Source organism: Rhea americana, unplaced genomic scaffold (assembly GCF_003343005.1).
Source record: "Rhea americana isolate MKP2758 unplaced genomic scaffold, rheAme1 scaffold_308, whole genome shotgun sequence".
In the NCBI taxonomy this organism is placed as follows: domain Eukaryota; kingdom Metazoa; phylum Chordata; class Aves; order Rheiformes; family Rheidae; genus Rhea; species Rhea americana.
In genome coordinates this window covers 754,034-770,042 of record NW_028186433.1, presented here as the reverse complement: position 1 = coordinate 770,042, position 16,009 = coordinate 754,034, and the positions used below count along the sequence as shown (strand labels likewise).

Below are 16,009 nucleotides of genomic sequence, written 5' to 3'. Positions count from 1 at the left end.
CTGTCTCTTTGCTTAGTGCAAGAATGCAAGTTGGTTGGCTATAAATCGAGTAATTGTTTCCATTCTTCAGCAGTGTAAGAAGCCTGAGAAGGTGCTGAGAGAAGGTACTCATAGTTCAAAACAGATAAAAGGGGTACAGAAGAGGCATCAGTTAACTCTTTTTAAAAAAAAATTTTTTTTTGAAAAGGCCATTACTAACCCACATGAATGGAAGAGCTCAAATACAAATTAGGATGGGCACTAAGGCCCTAAACTCTCAAAAGCAGTAATGGCTACTAATGACTTTGCTTGATGTAACTTAGCTTCTGAAAGGTGAACCAGCTCACACTAAACTCTTCCCCATAGCACCTGGACTGATTTTGTCAGCTAGTGTTTATGCAAGCATACACAGCTCCAAGCTGAGCTAACATTTAAAGATGATATTGGTAAAACCTCTCTACACATACTTCCTTCTAGTATCTCCTGGCAGGGTTGCCTCATGCTGTACAGTCTTTAAACCGTTTCTCCTGCTCTTTCTYGCCTTCAAAACAATGTATTTACTCTCTAGATAGCAATCTGAGAGTTCCTGAAGTCAATGAAAGTGGTAAACCCAAGATGGTAATATCAAAGAAAGAAAAATGTCTAGTGCTGTTATTATTTTTCTGCAGTTGACTCTCTGCCCACGGCCCCAGCAGAGACAGAACTGTCCTAGCCTCAAACAAATTTTGAACTGAAAGTATAATCAATAGTCAGGACCCTCATCTGGGAGATAAGATAGTGGATTCAGTTTTTTAGCTCTGCTAAAATTCATCCTATACAAATCACTTGCTATGCCTTAGCTTCTCAGTGAAATGGAAGTAATCATCAAGCCYACAGGAATGCTGTAAAGATAAACCCATTTAACTGGTGGAGGGTAGTCAGAAACAAATTGGGAGGGGGAGCAGATAAGTACTGAAAATAATCAGGCAAACATGCCTGCATGCATGTTAAGGATGTCAGGGATAAATACAGCATGAAGACAGAAGATACTAGGAATGTGATGGGGAAGTGAGAGACTATATCCCTAGCCTAATGCAGTATGAAGAGAACAGAGACAGTAAGGCCACTGGGATAGGAAGGGCCTTGGGATAAACTTTCCTTTGAATTGCATGTTGTTGATAAACTAAAGTTTGGCTTCTCTCCGTACAGATAAAACAAGTTACATACATAAAAATATGATATGCAAGCCCATAACTGTATTTGATTTTGCTTTATTTACAAGCACTGAGCGCTCTCTCTCTCTCTCTCTCTCTCTCTGGCTGGAAGGGCAGGGGAAAAAAGAGTGTTTCTATGCTCCAAATGACTGCCTAACTAAATCAAGGCAGCCCTTTACTCAGACTCCTTGTTGATTTAAGTGAAGCTTTGAATGGAAATAAGATTTTGTCCTTATACAGTTACAAGATCAGGGCAGTTCTTAATTTTGATTATACTTTTTCCCCAAATACCTGAGGCCTATTTTCTGTTCTAAATTAACCTAGAGACATGAAATAACGTTGATGTAAGTTGAATTACCTCAGACCTACATGAATGCAAAGTGGATGGATTTATCCTTGATTTTAAAATACTTATTTTTGATGAATGATACTCTTTGAATTAGTGGAATAAATATATGCAGTAAATCAAAACTAGCAAAGGACCTATTCTATTTCCTCTCTAAAACTTAGCAAAACTGTCTTGTATACTCAAGGGCATTCTTGATTGCGTAGAGAGCCCTGAGTGTAATTATCCCCATCAAGAACAATATCAAAAGTTTTCTGTTTATGTAAGCTATTTTTACAATGATACGGAACTGCAAAGACTATTATTCCTGCAAAACTATTTCTCTGTATGGGCCTGTTTTTTTGTCTCTAGACATGTAGTTGCATTCCCATAATCTCCCCCGAAGAAGAGAGAAACTATCCATCTGCTATGATACTTACTGAAGAATCTTTGTTGTATAAATATTTTGAGCTTTGTGCTTAAAAATGGAATGTCACTTTAAAAAGCAACTTGCTGGCATACATACTGACTTCACTGAAACAATAAACTGATTAGCTAATCCTGGCAAACTTTATATTGTATTCTGAGAATTGACTCATATGCATTGTTAGGCTGGAACTTGTTTAATGGCTGCTATTTAAACTATGGAGGATTTACTTGTTGTTTTGATAAAATTAACTATGATAAGAAATTAAAGCAACTTTCCTGGGTTTTTTCTTTTGTATTTTAAACCCAAATAATTAATTTTAAATTACCTTTCTAATCTCAACCAATTATGAAGTTGCATGTAATATGGACTTGATCCTGTTCTTATTAAAGCCTAGTGAACACAACTGCAAAACTTTGCCTGCACCCTGTAGGAATAAGGCGATCAGAACACACACTCTTATCTCTGGCCTTTGATCCCATKTTTCACAATTAACTAAATGACACATCTGCTTATTCTGCGACTTGTTACTCTAAAATTTCAGTTGTTCTGAACGATGCCTCTAAACCATTCCATGTAAGTCACTAAGACAAAGTTTAGATGGGAATTACACCTCTAACTATACAGTTTTGACTGTCTGACAGTTTAAAAATGACCTAAAAATGCCAGCACAAATTCTACTTTGAAACTACTGTGTTATTAAAAGAGAGTGTTTATATGAAGAAAATAAAGCAAATGTGTGTTCACTGCAGTAGTAGGATGATGATGAAACTACAAAGCATCCATTCAGCTTGCTATTTCTAATATCAGGACAAAAGATTTGATTTAAGGTATCCATTACTCACCTGCAGTGACTTTATTTGGTTCAAGTACACTTTTCTCTACTTTTTTAAAGCTTATGTTGGGTTTCAACTTCTGCTTGACTGATATCTTGTCTAAAATAGGAAATTTAAAGCCTCGTTTATTCCCAGAAGATTTGATGGCAGATCTCTTTTCACTACCAGAACATTCATTTGCAGAGGTCTAGAAAAGTAAAAGAGGTGCCTGAGCATCATCTACTCTGAGGGGGGGGAAATGCAGTACAAATTAAGCAGTATATGAACAAATCTTTTAAATAAGAAGAAAAGAAATATACTTTCCATAAATAGAAAGTCCCTTTCTCCTCCTCCTCTTTTCATTTTGATCTCCCTCCTAGTTGTATAATATTGTACCAAAGTCAGATATTTCTAGAAAACATAGTATGTTCTTCCATTTTTTTTGTTTCCATTTTATACAAAGCTCTTTTTCAGAGGATGTGAATCTTCACTAGACAAATCAGAGCCTTCTGTTAAAAATCTTAACTTTATCTCAAGATAACTTGCCAGAGCAGTTATCACTATTACAAGAATAAAACTGAAAGCAGTGTTTTGGCTGTGATTCTGTAATCTAAAAAAGTAAAACCATGCCATAAACAGATATATGCCCGAATGCTTCCTGTTAATTTTATTAGATCTGGTAACTTGCAAGTCTAATTTGAACTTGTGACCTTTTGCATGTTAATGCCATCAGGGGAACTACAATGTAAGCCATTCAGACCAAGTCGTGGTTGTTCAATTACAAAATACTTCATATGTTCCTGTTCCACAAAACAATTCTGCCTTCTGTATTCTAGGGAAAAGGCATGACCTTTGTCATTATGATGTTATTAGCATTTTTCATTTATATGTATCCCTTTATCATTAACACTCAGAGATGAATTCCAGTCTTTAAAATTCCTTGTAAAGAGAAAAACATAGCAAACTTTATTTTAAGGGATGTTCAAACGGCAATACAAATATTGAGTGCTCAAGAATGGAAAATTGTAATTTTCAAGTTAGGATGTCCCAACAATGCCTACATGGTTTAAAGTATGAATGTAACAAGCTGTTAGACAAAATACAATTTCATCCTTAAAGGAGCTATATTAATTAAAAAAAGGGGGGGGCCTGTTAATTGAAAGTGAAATAAATTTGCAAATCATGTGATAAATTTTCAGGCACATTGAATTTTCTATCCTAATCAGACAGACTAGTTCACATAATTTGGCTTAGTATCTTTGAGATACAAGGAAAAAGCTGAAAGAACCTCCTCACATGTTGAAACAAGGACTTATTGGTGTAAATTACCAGATCGTGCTTATCATCAGGCAGGTAAGTGTAATCAAACATGATATTTATTTGCATTGCTCTAATGCAATACCTAGGAGGATACATTTTCAGAAGTTTGTACATGGGTAGTAAGCTAACGGTCTCCAATGTAAGCACGTTGATCTTACTTATATTAACCAAGCATTAGAGGGAACTCCTAAACCCTTTCTCTCTTACGGATTCAGACGGTCCACGCATGGCACTGGTAAATGGTTAGGTCTACATTCACTGAGTGAGCATGGGTTCAAAATATATGAAGAAAAAATACAGTTCTACTATTACCTTTATCTGTGTGTGGGAAGAGGAAAATTAAGATGACTCAGATATGGAGATTATGTTGACACGTTAATTCTAAGGGCAGTAAAGGGTTCCTTTCCTGTTCTTTCAGAGAACAGTGTACAGTGAGTTGGAATAGAATATGCAAGAGGATGATCTGGGGTTTTGTTTACACATAGAGTCAAAGAACTGTAGTGTGTACCAACATATACATTACTCACAATCTGGCAAATTCTGTATAAACATAATCTTTCTTTTACATAGTATAAAAAAAAGATTGCTGAACTTTGTGTAGAAAGAAAGGAGGAAAACTTTTATGGGGCAGGGGGCAAATGTCTAATGATATAGCTAAAATGCTAGGATATTAGCTGAGATTAAAATGAATAATCTGAGAGAAACATGTTAGGAAATGTTGAGCCACAGTCAAAATGCTAATAAATGTTAGACAGTCTTTGAACAATAATCAGTATTATTGTTAAATCTCCCTGAAATATCTTCTCCTAAGTTCTCTGTGAACTGATTCTGCCAAGGACCCTCCTGATTCTGTTTTCTATAGTAACTTGCATATTTTAATGAAGATTATTTCATTAAGCTGAATCAGAATTGTACATTCAACATGTTGCATTATTTGTTGGTATTACATTAACATTTCAATCAGAAGCAGAAAATATTTTGTCATCCAAATTAGCAAACTTTCTGTTTCGCATTCAGAAAATGTTGATATGACACATCTTGCAAACCTTGCGTTAGAAGTTTAAAGTGAAAAATACTTCAGTGAAAAGGAGTGACAAGCTAGCATTGTTATGAAAGCAGAATCTAGGGGATTAAATTTATGCTATTTTAATTTTACAGAATTTCCATCCTATTATCTCATTGGCAGTTGGTAGATGAGGCCAATTTTCTTAATATTTAGATAAATTACTATTTTCACTTCTTACTTGGAATGCGTTTTTGAGTGCAGGAATATCACTTCATTCAGTAGTCACCACTCACTGGCAGGTAGCCCAGTGTGGTGCTACAATGGAAGAGATGACCATCTAGTCCTATCTCCTACAGGTCAACTACCACTCTCAAAGCACTGAGGCAGAAACTGAAGAGGCAGAAACTGAAAGGTATCGCTCTGTAGTGGCAGTAGAACCTAAATATGAAACAATCTTTTTGATGTAAATGGAATTTCTGTCACTGAGTTCATAAAGTCACTGCAGTCTAACTTTGTTTTTGTATTATTGTTGCTGTGTAGTGTTGGTTTGGTCGGAGGGTTTTTTGCTTGTTTTTATTTGGAGGTGCTGTGGTCTAAATATTATACTTTAGAAAGATAGCCATGCCTTATTTAAATACTTGGAAGGATGGTGTGTTTACCACACTGTTAACAACTTATTCAATGACTGACTACCTATCCAGAAAACTTTGCACATTTTCTTATCACTTTATTTTTTGAACTTGAGCTTTCAGTCACTGGATCTTACTGTGACAAATAAAGTAGCTCTCTAATACCAAATAACTTCTCTTTACATGGATATTCCCATAAACTGAAATGCTAATCATATTATTAAGTCTGATTTTAAATGTGTTAGTACTAGAGTAGGTCTTTAGTATGCCCTACCTTAGCTTCACTCTTCTATTTAAATATCCTAGAAAAATCCAGATGTTCACTGTTGCTTGATACTCTATTATGGGGCTGGAGGTCTCTAAAGTGTTAGATGCTATTTCAAAGCCTCAGACAATACAGCTATATAATTAGATGGTCACTGAAGAACAGTGTAGTTTACTTTAGCATATGGTGCAAATAAGGAGCAATGTAGGAACAAAAAATTCCTAAAAGCTACATAGACTCGGTTGCTAGCTTGGGATGTCAACTTCAGCCAATACAGACAAATAATTGTTCTACATCCATAGATTAGAAAGTAAGAAGASCCACATTATTCAGTTTAAGATGATTAAGATTCTTTTCTCAAAGGCATTGTAATTTCTTTTCTTTTTACCCAAATATTTTTAATGTTTATTCAAGCTGAGACCATAAAGTGTGTATAATCGTCTAATCTCACAGTCCATTTTAACACACTTAGTTCCACCGTTTTAATTCCATTTGGCTTTCAATCTGGGATAAGAATTATAAACACAGTATTTCAAAATATAGAACTGAGAMATCAAGATCAATCTTCGTGTTAGGAAGAGATTTATTTTGGTTTCAATTCTCTATTTAGGTAGAGGTCTTAAACAGTTGGCAACAGAGCTGAACAAAAACTAGAGGGAGCTGTTGTTCACAATTCTTCAAAACTATTATTGTTTATTCTGAAATAAATTAGAAAGCTATTTTTTTTTCACAGAAAATGTAGTCCAACAAAATAATTGTGGAGAAATATAGAGAACTAAGGTAGGGCTATGGACTACATGGTCTAATAGAAGCATGTGTATTAGTTGTATCACAGAGAAAGAGGAGGAAATGTGAGGACAACTGAAAGAGAGCGAATTAATCTGTATTATGGTTTGAATGTATAAATGAATAAATTTTCAATTAGCAATGTACAAAATGGTCTCACTTCGCTTTTGAAAGAGCAGAATAAATGTTGTGACAAATACTGTACACTGGAAATAAAAAATAGTAGAACTTCACTTAGTAAAGAAATGTTAAACCAGCAGATATTTCTGTTTATTTAATGAGCTATATGAACAGAGCTATTTCTTTTAAAAATAAGTATTAAATAATGCAAACAACCCAAATCCTCACCAAACAATTTCAAGGTCAGATAAATAGCAATATCTGCAGGTAAACTTTCTTTCTTTGAAAAGCTGCATGAATGTAAAATAACTATCATGTACTATAATACATGAAATATATTTAGAAGCCAAGTACATATGTTGGCACAAAAATCCTCTGGTATATTGAAATAAAATGCCTACATATTTGAGGGGTTATCTGGTATGACTCTTGTGAAATTCACCAAGCATCTGATCACTTTGGACTGCTACCTTACATTTTACTTCTTTTACTTGCATTAGAATGCTTCCTTCACAGATCTACTCCATATAATTAAGCAAAAACAGTATGTGTAAATATTTCTTTAATTTTTGCTTGAGAATCTAGCTTCACTGATGCAAAATAGCCTTTATAGTGATTAGTGGTCTTACAAAAGTTATATTAAAATTATACTCTTTGAATATTTGCATGTTAAACACCAGTAACTTTTGATTTTTTTCCCACTATGTAAACAGAGTAACAAAATTGTTATGTATCCCAGTGTGCATAAACTGAAAAATATTTCCAGCCAGGCTACTCAAACAGATGATTGGTGTTCAGTGAATAATTTGTTCTGTGAATGATGTTTTCCTCAGTGTGGTATTCTGCGCTAAACACAGTTGGATGGTCTTAATCCATCCTGCACCTGAGTGAATGTCAGGAACACCACTCTACCCGGGAACCACCCAACTAAACTTACTTAAATACAAATAAGGGACTGACCAGTGGCAAGAAAAGTTCTTGTAGACAATTATTTGTCTCAAGTTCTGTAACTGACTGCCCCTAAAAGAAATTCAGCCTCAGGAATATGTATCACCCTGCAGTTAGACATAGTACGTAAAAACAAAAAAGCAAACAAAAAGCTTACCAAATGCAATCTACAGGAGTCAGATGACAGAGGGTAAGTATGCAGTAGCATTTTAGTTCAGATTAGGATTTGTACTTTTGAAGCAACTCAATAGTCTTCACTTACTGTGGAGTACTCTGGAAGAGCACAAACTAAAATTCCTTTCAGATGAAAGTTAACTGGAAGATATGCTTCCCATGACCAGATGGGCACTGCTCGGAAGTAAAAACTCCTAAAATGCATACAGTGTGGATGTCAAGTTCTTGACATCAACTCTTTTACTCTGTAAATCCACTCCTGCTGAGCTGTGTTGCTGCCTGATGAAGATTTAAGCCGCAGTTACCCAGARACAAGTCTAAGACACTATAATGAACTTCCAGCTGGCTACTGCCCATTATAGACCTTTGGCTGACTTTCTGACCAAGACTAAGATGCACTCTTTTAAGTCGGTCTTCTCTGCTACGCACCCATATCACTACAGGGTTTGGGGAGAGGGGAAAAAAAGGTGAAATCAAAACATTGCGGTACATAATTCTTTCACTGGAAATATGATGAAAGAAAACATGAGTCAGAAATGGTAATTGTTTATTATTTTGTTCACCTAATGCACTGATGATGGCAATAGAATAGCCAAAACAGAAACAAGGTGGTAAGTGAGCAAAGTATTCAAATTACTATCAGAAATATACATCAAAGACCTAACACAACACTGTCACTTACAAGAGAAAGGGTATGGGAGAGGCAAGCACACCCAGCCAAAGTATTCACCAATTGCATGTTTGAATGTTTGTTAAGTACAAGGAAGATTGCTTTGCCCTGTAGAATAGGGAAGCCTGAATCCAGCCAAGTCAAAGTCATCTGCATTTGCCAACAATGTGCACATTAGGGAATGACTCTGACCTAAATGTAATGACCTGATTTGAAAACACTCAACCATGTAAGAGAAATAATGCTTCCTCTATAGACTTAGTTTCACATTGGTAGAAAGCATAGAATTTTTCCACATTCAGCACACTACAATTCATACCCTTAAGCTCTCTCCTGGAACTGCGTCCACACTTCTTCCTGTAATACAGGAAGGCATGGAGGCAACATGCCATCTTTTCACTAAATAGTTTAGGAGTTAGATTGCTCACTCAGGATATAGGAGAACTGAGTTTACTTCCCCTCCATATGAGGTTTAGTCACTAAGTTGTTGTCTCTAGAGTGGGTGTTTACAAGTTTACCCTTGTGGCTTTTAGTTAGTTGTCTAACTTGGTCAGAACCAAGTTTTTTCCAATGTAATGGAATCACTCCAAGTTTGATTTACAGTCTTCAAGAAATGCTAACTCTTGCTACCTTTACTTACTTGTAAAATGCCTTCTGACAGAAATTGTGTACTCAGTCCCAGTGTGCTGTTTTTAATAAAAGCCCCTACACAGCTTGCTTTTCTCTCCCTTTTAGGCATTTAAGTTATTGACAGTAAAAGATAGCAGCTGCAAACAAGTATTTTTGTTTCAGTATAGCAATATCATATTCTAGCAATCTTTCTAGATGTTTCYTTTATTACTTTAGCTTTCCCATTTTCAGTTGGTCCAAAAATCTACTAAAATGTGACAAGTCAATGAAGTAACTATATAAGTAGCTTTGCAGCATTCTAAATTTATTTTCAGTCATTCCATATGAAACTGCCCCAATCTGCAAATCAACAGATGATTTAACTGTCATCTTTACAAATTTCATCTTGGCTCTAAAATTCATAAAGTGATCTCTCTGCCTCTTACATAATTACCAGTAATAAAGACTAGCATTCAGAATTTAGCTGAGAATTATTCTGATGATGCATGAAGCAGAAGAGGCTCCAGATGCTCTCCTGAATAGCTGTCATTGCTTAGTAAGCAATTAGGAGTAGTCACAGTCTTTTACTGTATTTAAACAGCAAGCAGGCTACTGGGCCTAGTCCTTATAAAAGCTCCTAAGTGTCACTGAAATGTAAGGCAAGGAGTAGAAAATACACTTGTGATAGTGCAGAAAGCAGATAGGACCTACAGATACAGCTGAAATACATGTATTAAAGTATCAACATATGATTAAACCCTGTGTAAAGTAAATTCAGCTCTGTGCAGAACAAATGCTGATGAAAATATTGATGCATGACTTTTTTTACTAATGCTATAAGATAATGAAATAAACGTTTCATTATTTAGAAACAGCCATTTTAGGAGAACTACTCTCAGCCTGTTAACATATCCAAGTGAAAATAACTTTCAGCACACACTGTGACCATCCCTTGGTTTTATGTATTGCTTTCTGGCATACCTGATGTTCTGAATCCATCTTGTACGGAGCACTGCTGATGAACTTCTGTCTTTCCTGTGCTTCATCCGTCATACCAGTCAATCAAAGCCTGTACCCAAAGCAATTTTTTTTCTTAGAATTGATTCTATTCAAAGATAACTTTATCTTGCCATTGGTGGCAAATTAAAGCTTTGTATTACTAATTACAAACCCTGTAGTTCCAAAATTATGTTCTAACTTAAATGAGCTTGGCCTCTTCACTAGCAGGGAACTGGCAGCATTGAGATCTAACAGAATGTTAGATTCATAGACAGCAAACCAGGAATTTGATCACAGGAAACTTCAGCAGCATAGGATATCGTCAGAATCCAAAATATACTATGGACAGAATTAGCTGTCTTTTCTGAGCAATCTCCAGATCCTGATGGTTTGTTAAATCTGTACTGAATTAATAAATTGAAACATCCTAGGATTAGTGTATTAGCAGATGTTCACACTTTTTTTTAATGGAAAGTACTGGTGTCTTGTTATAGTTGTCTGAAGATGTAAGTCTAAGATCACATTTATAACTAAAGGTATCTGCAATCAGCTGCTTTTTCTGCTAGTGCTCTTATAGTAGTTTATCACATTTTAATACAGAAAATGCTTTTACAGTTTTTCTCTGTGGAAGGTAGATTTTATTTAGAAAACTGGACAAAATATATGGCATGCTTCTAATAATCCTTAATCTGCCTCTGGACAGAGAGAAATGTATAAACACCTGTTGATACTACCTGATTTGATTTTTAAGCTTCTCCTGCTTTGTTTACATAAGCAAAGAAACGCTATGTGAGGTCTTCAGCCTCACCACAGTAACACAGTGAGCAAGTTAGGAGTACAGAGCCACAAGGACCACCTGAGGATGGACAGAGCTGCMTTTTGGGAAGTTTGCATGGGCTACAGAGTTCTAGCTTTATGGGACAACCCCACTTTTTCATCTTTACTCATTTTTATTCCTTTTCTTCTTAGAATGATAAAAACATCCGGCATTCATCATCCCAGATGGTTTTATGGATATAAAGACTATTTTAACAACACGTATTGTTACTCCAACACAGTGATTTCTGTTGTTTGGTTTAATCCTAGTTGTATAAGGAATATTTGTTTTATGCCAACTATTACTGAAGCCTAAATCTTGTCCTAACATGTCTGAGAATGACATTACAAGGTAAGTACAATAACTGGATGACTCAATATATGCAAAACAAAACCATGTTTTTGCCTGTAAGGAAGGGTGGGGAAGGGGAGGGCAGGTACCTACCAGACATTTTCCCCATGTTGTTTGAAGCGTACAGAAATCGTTTAGCAACTTTGTGGCTTCATATCATGCTTTCATCTGTACAAAACCACTAGAGCGACTAATGTGCCTGATTTAATTTTGGTATTTTAATGATGCTAATACAAAACCATTCTCTCTCCCCCCCCCCCAAAAAAAAAAAAAAAAAAGAATCTGGTCACCATAATGCCACTTTATCTTACCCTCTATTTGGAGTTGTATTTTAAAGAGATAATCTACCTCAGTAGGCTTAGAAGCTGTCTGTACACCTGCTCACTTTTTACAGTGTTACAGAACCTTACTTACCCCTCCAAAGTCATGCCAATGCTAAAGGGGAGACCAGTTACTCTATAACCTGACGTTGGAGCTCTGCTGTGCCAGCTGATGTACGGAATGAAAAACAATCTAAATAAACAAGAAAAACAAAGAACARGAAGAAAGAGAGACCACAAAAATGTGTAGTGATTTGCTGAAGGTTACAAGCAAATCACTGAGAGTCGTGAGGAAGGATCTTATCTCCAAATTTGTTACCCACTATACTGTATTACATTCTGAATGTACCTAGAAATTTAATCACTTGTATTCAACTAAATTTCAAACAAAAGAGACGTACTGTGAGAGAAAGTCATAGCAGTGTGATCTATCGAGCAGTACGCAAATTTATGCAGAGAATATGCTGACTGGTCTGTAAAAATAGATGTGATCCATGCACCAGAGGAGATGATGTGAATTATATTCATAGAAAATTAGGGAGATAAATCAGAAGTGCTACGAGAAAAACTCATAGACTACTGAGCACAATGCAGTTTTGTCTTTAAGTACCATGAGAACATTTTTCTGAAAGAATTACAGAAATCTAAAGAGATGTCAAAATCAATTGAAGTTTCTCGGATACAATACAGGTGTTTTGAGATGGTGTTTACAAAATTCATATCATGAATGATCAAAGATATCAAGAAAACCAATAATGAAATGTTAGTTAACAACCACCTTGAACTACTTCTCTTGCTTAATCTGTTAAAGAAATTAGTTTGCATTGGCTGTACAAGGTTAAAGAGGTGAATAAGTCAACAATTCGATATTTGAAATTTGATACTGTGCAGACTTGCCAATAACTCAAAGACTATCAGAGGTTGTTACTGAATATATACTTTTTTCCAAAGAGATAGCTAAATATGATTTTAAAAAAAGTCAAAGCTGAATCATTAATTACATAACTGTAAATCCTGCTCTGTGAAAGACATGTATTCTTGTTAACACTGCTGCTTCATTGTATAAAGTGCTCAAAAACAATCTGTGAGAATAGCTCATATACCACAACCTAGGCAAGTGTTGCTCTCAGGATTTCTGTGGTGCCTAAAAAATGTGCCTAATGCACATTTGTACTCTCACTGTTCACAGGCAATAGGCTGTAATGTCATCCATGTAAAAGGCCAATGTAAAACTGCAAATATGTAAGCTAATTACCGGGAGACAAACAATATACCTCTCTATACACAGCATAAATTGATCTTTGTTGGCCATCTCAGAAAATGAAAACATGGATTAAGTGAGACTGTGAGAAATGACCTGGTTCTTTACTTTCCATATCACGCTGGAAAGACAGCATGGACATAATTCCCCTAATGCTGATCATGTTCTACATCCTCAATAACTTAGAAGAAGAATTCAATGTTTTCTACAGCACTAATGTTTATATACAAATTAATGATAATTTTTTAGAACTACAAAGAGAAAGGAAGGACTTATTTCCACAATGTAAAAACCCTACTGGCTAATTGCAAATGTATCCCATTTAGTAGTTATGCTGAAAATATATCATGCTAGTTCTGCAGTTCATCAAGTTTCACGTCTGAATGAAAAATGCATTTACAGTTGTACTCAGTTGAACTGGTGCCTGATGATGTTGCCCTTTGGCAAACAGATCTCTGAGAGTAGGCTGCCTTCACAAGGAATAAGGGAAGGGAAAGAAGAAGGAAAAAGGAAAGGGGAAGAAAAAGACATAGGAGGTTGAAAGATTATTTAAGAAGAAGAAAGAGCAAGGGACTATGAAGCCAGAAGCTGTGATTTTCTCCTTAAGAAGCTGTTTACCTAAGCATCTTCAGTGACTTAATATTCTAAGAACTGTGACACGCCAACGCTTGAGAATATTTTCCCCTATCAGATAGCACAAGTCAACTTGCTAACTTTATTCCCCAAGGGCCAAATTCAGTCTTGTTGCATCAYTGAAAGTCTGCTGAAGTTAGTCTGTATGCTGGTATTAACAAAAGGAGTATATAGCTCAGAAAATCTTCTCCATTTTCTATTTTTGAAGCTGATGCTGAAGTCTATGCAGACTTCAGGAACTGTCCACATTTAGTCCACATTTTGCAAAACACTGAAGCATAACTTTAACAACTTTAGTTTGTGAACAAGACTAGAGTCAACTGTTTAGTGGGATTAAGGCCTTTATTTAGTATTTATTAATCTATCATCATATTTCTGTGGTATTCTAATAATATTAGCTCTTGCAATTTAGCATAAGTCTTTCAAGTATTGGGTATTTTTATTAAGGCATAGAAGTTTCTGGATCCTATAATCAGGTAGGTATCTAAACACAGTTTCAGAGACTGTGTTTAACATACTAAAAAATTGAAAATATGTCTTAAGAATGCCCTAGGTACACCTTTAAAGATCAGAAACCATAAAGCAACATAAAAGAAATACATTGTTTTTTTAAGGCAATACCATGCTCATAGTACTAGGTATGAATATATTCCATCAGGAAGACAGAAACAAGTGCCAGGCCCATCAGTTGTATAGGGATCTAAATGTAAATAACACCACCTCTTTACATTTTCCCTTATTTATTCATTGTATTATTTCCTACAAATGCAAAGCCTATGTGTATATATATATATGTATATATAGCAGTACTATACATAATATCAGTGGAACTACTCATAGAACACTAGAAAATACAATAGACGACAACACAGATCATCTTCTCTCTATCAAAGGATTATGGATTACTAGAATGACTAAGTTTCTTCTGTGCCTATTAAAGGTCAAATTGAGAAGAACACAGTACTGAAAGAAATCAGAATTCTTTCTTTGCCTTCTCATAAATGCTTGGACACCTAAAAATCTAATATCAAGAAGTTTCCCTCTTCTCTTCTGCAATGAGTTGGTGAGATAAGCAAGCAGGATATTGCGTCTGGTTTTAATCCCTTCTCTTTAAAGATGTGGAAATGCTAAAGAGTTCAAAGCAGGGCCACAGAAATGATCTAGGTCTTGGAAAACAAGTGTTAATGATGTAAGGGTTAAAGAGCTTAACTTTTTCAGCTTAATTGAAAAGAAGGTTAAGAGGTGACCACTCTGTATATCTGCACACACCTTGAAAAAGCAGCTGAAAGCAAAAGGCTCTGCAAAAATATTGACAAATGCTGGACAATTTAATGCCTGCAAAGTTGGAAGCAAGCTGTAAAACAACCACAATCTCACAGTTAGCTGGTGATGAGGATAACAGAGCAAGACAACAGCTTTTTGAGCGATGAACTCACCATCACTTGGAATAGTTAAAATTAGTTATCTACTTAAAAGACAGTATTTCACCCAGCCTCTGGGATAAATTGTGTGGTCTAGGAATGCAAGGAGATTCGATGGGCTGGATGTTTTCTGTAGTCCTTTCTAGTCTTAGTTGATGTGAATCTATGAGTTTTCCTTTCATCCCTTTTCCTCGTGGATGTCAGAGGGACACTGATACTGCCAGCAGCTGCAATCCAGAGGCTGGTAACACTTGCAGCTTTGTATTAACACAATTCAAATCTCAGGTTTCAGAGTCTCATCTGTTCTGCTACTGAATCGAGCAAGACCTACCCTAGCTCTGACCCTTTTGGACATGACTGGCTAACACACACTGTTAGGGCTTTTTGCYTTCTTTTGAAAAATCAGAAATTGGCTAAAGATGTAGGAGAGGCACAGGCCAGGATGATACAGGATATGAAACAGCAGGGCAAGTCATCGTCACTGATGTCTGGCTAATCTGCTGCTTCCTATGATTAAGGTCAGACCGATTACCCCGTGTTTTTTCCCTTCAGTGCGAGGGCGCTACGGAGGTTTTCTCCCTCGGAGGYACCCTCACCTCACGGATGTTACCAGCGCCTCCGGCGCCGCTGTGACACAAATTTACCTTSCTGAGCCCTCAAGTGTTGAAGTCTGATGAAGCTCCCTCGCTTAAACGTAYGATTAGAGTAAAACACGGGGTCTGGCGACACACACCCCAGGGAACAAAGAGACTTTGCCTAAGCTGTCACCGGAGCGCAGCGAAGCCGTGCTAACCGTCACCTGCCCTGCCGCCGCGCTCCTGCTCCGCGTTAATCACGCTCGTTAATCGCCGCCATCTGTCACCGCAGCCCGAGAGGCGGCTTTCGGGGGSGCTCCCCGAGGCGGCAGGAGTTACCTGGCCGAGGCTATTTCCTCGGGAAAA

At 36.4% G+C, this 16,009-nt stretch overlaps 1 protein-coding gene across 1 annotated transcript in view; it reads right to left on the bottom strand.

The window, feature by feature from the left end:
- MARCHF10 (membrane associated ring-CH-type finger 10) overlaps positions 1-16,003 on the bottom strand; it is a 33,649-nt gene extending 17,646 nt beyond the window's left edge. Inside the window, exons 1-3 of the mRNA XM_085309947.1 lie at positions 15,983-16,003; positions 10,248-10,335; positions 2,770-2,947 (exon numbers count right to left, since the gene is read on the bottom strand). Coding sequence (XP_085166073.1) covers positions 2,770-2,947; positions 10,248-10,319 — 250 coding nt within the window. The 5' untranslated portion in view covers positions 10,320-10,335; positions 15,983-16,003. The remainder of the gene's footprint in view (positions 1-2,769; positions 2,948-10,247; positions 10,336-15,982) is intronic.
- Positions 16,004-16,009: the final 6 nt, after the last annotated feature.